This window comes from Taudactylus pleione, unplaced genomic scaffold (genome assembly GCF_031769625.1).
Source record: "Taudactylus pleione unplaced genomic scaffold, aTauple2 ptg000903l, whole genome shotgun sequence".
In the NCBI taxonomy this organism is placed as follows: domain Eukaryota; kingdom Metazoa; phylum Chordata; class Amphibia; order Anura; family Myobatrachidae; genus Taudactylus; species Taudactylus pleione.
The window spans coordinates 3,445,577-3,451,576 of NW_028285304.1; the positions used below are offsets into that span (position 1 = coordinate 3,445,577).

General features: G+C 48.0%; 1 protein-coding gene across 1 annotated transcript in view; it reads left to right on the forward strand.

Moving 5' to 3' along the window:
• Positions 1–4,789, forward strand: part of ISX (intestine specific homeobox) — a 40,629-nt gene extending 35,840 nt beyond the window's left edge. The window contains exons 5-6 of the mRNA XM_088459268.1: positions 543–659; positions 4,577–4,789. Of these exons, the coding sequence (XP_088315394.1) occupies positions 543–659; positions 4,577–4,789 (330 nt within the window). The remainder of the gene's footprint in view (positions 1–542; positions 660–4,576) is intronic.
• The last annotated feature ends 1,211 nt before the right edge of the window (positions 4,790–6,000 follow it).

Below are 6,000 nucleotides of genomic sequence, written 5' to 3' on the forward strand. Positions count from 1 at the left end.
GGGGTAGATTTATCAAACCCTCTAAAGAGGACAAGTTGAGGTGTTGCCCATAAGCAACCAATGAGATCTTAGCTATCAATTATCTAGTACATTTTATAACATGAGAGCTAGAATCTGATTGGTTGGTATGGTCGCCCTCTTTAGAAGGATTGATCAAGCTCCTCCCATGTTTGTTACAGCAGAGCTGGAGGTATAAGATGGCAGAATGTGACTCTAGCAAGAAGCGGTTCTTGTGGGAGGAACTACTGTAATGTCGGCCTCTCAATAAGGTTGGAGAATTAATGGCATATAATATACCAAAAATGTGAGCACTCTTAAGATGAATCGATTGGGTCTATGTACTAAGCCTTTTTTCAACCACAGCCTGTTAGAAGCTGATTGGTTGGCACTTTATCTCTGTCCAATTTATCTCCATCCAAGGCTTAGTAAATAGACCCACACAGGTATTTTCTCCTCAAGGCTTATTACATCTCCCCTATAGAAAATCATCTGTACTAATAGTGATTTTTTATTTATTTTTTTCCCCACCCCAAAAACTCAAGATTTGGTTTCAGAACCGTCGCGCAAAGTGGAGGAAATTCGAAAAACTGGGTAATTTTGGAGGCCTCCAAAACCTCACTGCAACAGACATGGTCCCCGCACCAAATGCTGATTCCAATGTAAGTTGACATCACAGAGGCCGCATCCATGGATCTATCTGGTCCTGGGGCTGGGCCGTGGAGCCAGACAGGTGTAAACTGACAGAAAAGCTATAATGTAAAACCTAGCGGACGGCTTTGTTGTATGGCCGGGCGGCACCATTAAACACTACGTTTCTCGTCTGTCATTTTTTTTATGCTTTACAGCTGGGAGGGGACGTAATAAAACTTTTACATGCAGGAGATAGCGGAAAAATGCACTTGAGAACAAACGTTCTTATTTTAAATTTACCGAGGTGTATATAATATATTAAGGGGTGTAAAAACTGCAACAGTGAAACGGTTGGTGACAAATTACAATCCAAATGTTTTTAAACTAGACTTGGAATTTGAACTTTATTTCATACAGGGGTGCATTTGACCCCAAAACTTTTTTGCAGAAAATTGAAAGGGGCCTTCATCATTTATTTATCATTTCACACGGCCCCTGAAGCATTGGATTGGGAATGCACCAGCCTGTGACACACCTATATTATGCCCATAAAATTTCCCCTTTTTGCTATCACTCTAGGTCACCTTCCAGTCTCCACCCTGATACACCCAGGGAACCCAAACCTCTTCTCAAATGTTAGCGATGTCATACGCATTTGCGAACGCCATCGGACACTTGGGCCAGAGTTTTCTATGGCTGGTATCGGAATCAGTTAAAATATAGTTCAGACAGAGAGAAATATCGGAGGCTGTGGTGTATATTGTATAGGTCATACTAAATGATAAATATTGTTATTGTAATTTTACTTGTGCGTTTTGTAGCAATAAATTTAAGAGCTGTGGGCCTGATTCACTACGGATCGCTATTGCAGATGAAATTACGCACGCGGGTCCGTTGCGAAAATATGCTGTCTTCAATCCCAAAGCCAGTATAGAGATGCCCACTACCGCTTTCGCACATCCGTAATACCCTGCATTCCTGCGTATACATCAGGAGCATCAAGTAACATCGGCCCCTCACGCACAATTACAGCAGGTCTGACCTTACTCAGAAATTGCTAACCTCGTCGCACACAGTGAGTACACAAGCTGCGTATGCTGTCACAGTGGTTAATTTATGCACGCCCATGCAACAGCGTTCAAACGGACAGGCACGCCTGCGTTTCTCCGACCACTCCCCCGTCACCATCCCCAAACGCTGACATACAGTCCCTCTGTCTGCAAAAACTTTGTATCTGCATGAGCGATCGCAATGCTTATTAAGACCAGTGGCGGGCTGGGCCGGGGGGCAGGGTGCCATGTGCCCCCGGGCCGCAGCGTCATGCGGGCCGCGGGCAGTCTGTGTCACTAGGACACAGACTGTACCGCGTGTGTAGCACTGACCGGACGGAGTTCGGTCAGCGCTACACAAGTGACAAACTCACAGCCGCCGGCTCCGGCAGCTGTGTGTTTGTTTTCATCAGCAGCCAATGAGAGTCTGACAGACTCTCATTAGCTGCTGCTGCTGCCACTGCGGGAGCCGCTCCATCTTCCGGCTCCCGCAGTGGGTAATGGGAGAGGCGTCATGATGTCATGACGTCTCTCCTATAATGCAAAGCGGCCCGGCCCGGGAAGGACAGACGGAGGAGCGGCTGGCGACGGCGGGAGCGGCGATTCAGGTAAGTTTTTTTTACTACGTGTGTCTACTGGGGGGGAGGCTGGCAGTACAAGGGGGAGACCACTACTGGGGGCACCACAAGGGGGGAACCACTACTGGAGGCACTGCAAGGGGGGGACTACTACTACTGGGGGCACCACAAGGGGGGAACCACTACTGGAGGCGCTGCAAGGGGGGGACTACTACTACTGCGGGCACTACAAGGGGGGGACTACTGGTGGCACTACAAAGGGGGAAACACTACTGGACTGGGGGCACTACAAGAGGGAGGAGCTACTACTGGGGGCACTACAAGAGGAAGATCACTACTGGGGGCACTACAGGGGGGGGCATTACAAGGGGGGACCACTACTGGGGATTATAACTGGGGGCACTTCAAGGGGGGGACTACAGCTGGGAGGACTACAAGGGGGGGACTACTATTACAAGGGGGGACTACTACTACTAGGGGCACTACAAGGGGAGGGGGCAACTACTAAGGGCACTGCATAGGGGGGAGAGGACTACTACTAGGGGCACTACATAGGGGGGAGGGGACTACCACTGGGGGCACTGCATCGAGGGACCACTGCTGGGGGCTCTATAAAAAGGGCAATACTGGGGGGACTGCATAGGGGGGAGACTACAACTGGGGCCACTATTTAAGGGGCACTGCATAAGGGTTACCACTATTGGGGGCACTGCATGGGGTGTGGACTGCTACTGGCGGCACTATATAAGGAGCACTGCATAGGGGGTACCACTAATGGGAGCACTATATAAGGGGCTTACTACTGGGGGCACAAGGGGCACTGCACAGGGGGGACCACTACTGGGGGCACTGTATAAGGGGCACTGCATAGGGGGATCACTACTGGGGGCACTACTGGAGGCCTGCATAAGGGGATTCTCTCCTGGGGCACAGGGGGGCACTGCATATGGGCACCATGACGGGACTGTTCCTAATCTTTATTTTTACTTTACATTAATCCCATATGGACCCGCCTCCTCCCTGGAACACTTGAGGGGGGGGGCGCCGTAGCACGCATTTTCTTCGGGCACCCTGGCTACACGCGACCCCTCTGCCAGGGCCGCCTGCATGCATTTGCCCCCCAGGCTAAAAGTTGCCAGCCAGCCCCTGATTAAGACGCACCTCTATGGCAGGTGCAATTTCCCCTTCTAAACATGGCCTTCGGGGACAGAGCAACTGCGACCTTGGGTGCAGTCGCTGAAAGCGATATGCCCGCATCTAACTAGACCCCTCCCCCCCCGTTACCTCACAAAAAACACCCCCTGAAATTGCATGGATCTGCGTGCAGTTTTCGGTATGCGTCTTCATGTGGTAACCATCGGGACGCATGGGCAGTGTGACTCGGACGTATGCAGAGGCTGAAACATCGGCCGCCTGCATGAGGTGGTTACAATACATGGACCTCTGATTAGAAATGGAGGTGTTGCCCATAGCAACCAATTAGATTCTACTTATCATTTACCTAGTACCTTCTAGAAGATAATAGCTAGAATCTGATTGGTTGCTATGGGCAACATCTCCATTTCTATAAACCCGCACTTTAGTAAATATACCTCTTAGAGGCAGTACGAAGGATGGACTGTTTGCATATGGGCAGGCACAGGTGGGAGGTGAGGTGCAGATGTAAAACATAAGCTTCAGAGGGCCCTGCTCGTGGGATGATACAGTCTAGTGCAGGAGTTCTCAATCACAGTCCTCAAGGCACACTAACAGTCCAGGTTTTAAGGATAGCCAATACTTGAGCACAAGTGTCTTACTCTTAATTAGTACCTCAGTTATTTTGATTTAACCATCTGTGCTCAACCATGGATATCACTAAAACCTGGACTGTTAGTGTGCCTTGAGGACCGAGGTTGGGAACACTGATCTAGTGGGTGAAAAGATGGTAACAGCCCAGAGATTAGATTATAGTAAATAATATATCACTGTCTGCCCCTTTCAATATCAATATGGCATCTTCTTTTTGTCATAAAGGGTATCAGCGATCAAATGTATATTTAACCATTCGGTGTGTGGGGAAACTATGTCAGGGGCTGTTAGACGCCACGGTGATGCCTCCACAGTCACCAGCAAATATTAGGTTCGCTTGCACCATACTTCGCCATTCCACTCACGGAAGCTCAAGACCGCCACAAATGTCGCAGTAGGGTTAAAAGATGTTTTTGTTTTTACTTTTTATCGCATATGATTGAACCACTAAAGTATACATTTTACATAAAAATTAAAAGTTTGCTCGATTTTGCAAGTTTCCTCTTTGACGCAATTCTTTTAATTCCGCAGGACTTCAGTTTGCAAATGAGGGAGTCGCCAGATAATGAAGTGCCACAAAGATATTACTTGCCCTTTCACGGTCACCTGAGCTCGGTGCTGGTACCCAGCATGGTAACCTTAACCTCACACCAGCCGCTACCAGTCCCACAGAGACTGCCACCGTACTACATTCTATTACCTCCGAGACCCGACAAAAGTGGAGTCCTCGCCACTCCAACATAACTGAAGGACGTCGCCACCATTCATAAAGGTCACTGTCAACTGAGGTGACATCTCTACGTAAGCCACGTTGTAGTGGAGGTACCAGCAGCAGATGGGTCTGCATTTAACCAGTGCAAGAAATATACCTGTAACGAACAGCAAGCCTTTAACCGCGCCTCCCTAGACGAGGGCGAGGGCTGGTTTGTCTGTAAAAGCTATTTATCTTTTGTTTGGAAATTGCAGGGAAACCAGCAGAGCCACATCCAATAACACAGAAACAATAAAAGTACCTCATAATTTATTTATACACGTACATACGATATGTAGAGGAAAAATGTGGGAAGGGGGGGGAGGAGGGCGAGCAGATGTTCCTAAAGTCCATTTCACGAGTCCTTGGGACCACTTTAGAAGAGAGATGGAGCTCCTGGCACAGAGGATTTACCGGCCGAGGAGCGGAAAATGAAGCAGAGGACTCCAGTAATGGAAACGCTGTGGGTTGCCAAGCTTGTAAAAGAACCACCCGGAGACAAATTACCAGGATGGAAACTGTACGAGCCACCGGGAACCCCATCTGCCAGAGGGCTTCAAACTTTAACTTGGTGAGCTAAAAGCTCTTAATCTTTTATTTCTTCAATTGTGAAGATAATTTAGTAACTTATTGTCATCAAAGTGAGTACGGGACACAATGCACCGAAATGGTATCTAAGGCATCACATGAACATTGTCACGCTTACATGAAGGCGTTGACCTCTATAATGACTGATAAAGGTGAACTTGATATTATAGTTTGCTCAGTTATTTCTTATTGTTTGCAATAAAGCACCTTTTAACAGTTGTATTATTGTTTCATTTACACATATGCAGTAGTTTACTTTGGGGTCCGGGCACCCTGCACTTCCGGGCTACAACAACATGGAGACTTCATTTAACGGAGCCCACAGCCGGGAGCTAGTCCCAAAATGCCAGCCAACTAGCTCCCAACTGCCATCTCACAGGCTGTGTTTGAAAAATGACAGTTGGGAGCTGATTGGCTGGTACCTTATCATTTTTCACTCTGTCTCCTAACACTGCTTAGTAACTAGACCCCCTAAGTAGAAGTACCCACATACTGTATGTCACTAGTGTTTTTGCTATCATTGGGAGGTCACGGTAGGGTTTCCCAGCGCATTTGCCCGCAGGAATATCAACACAATGCACCTAAGAAAAATGCAACACAAATACAACACACCTGA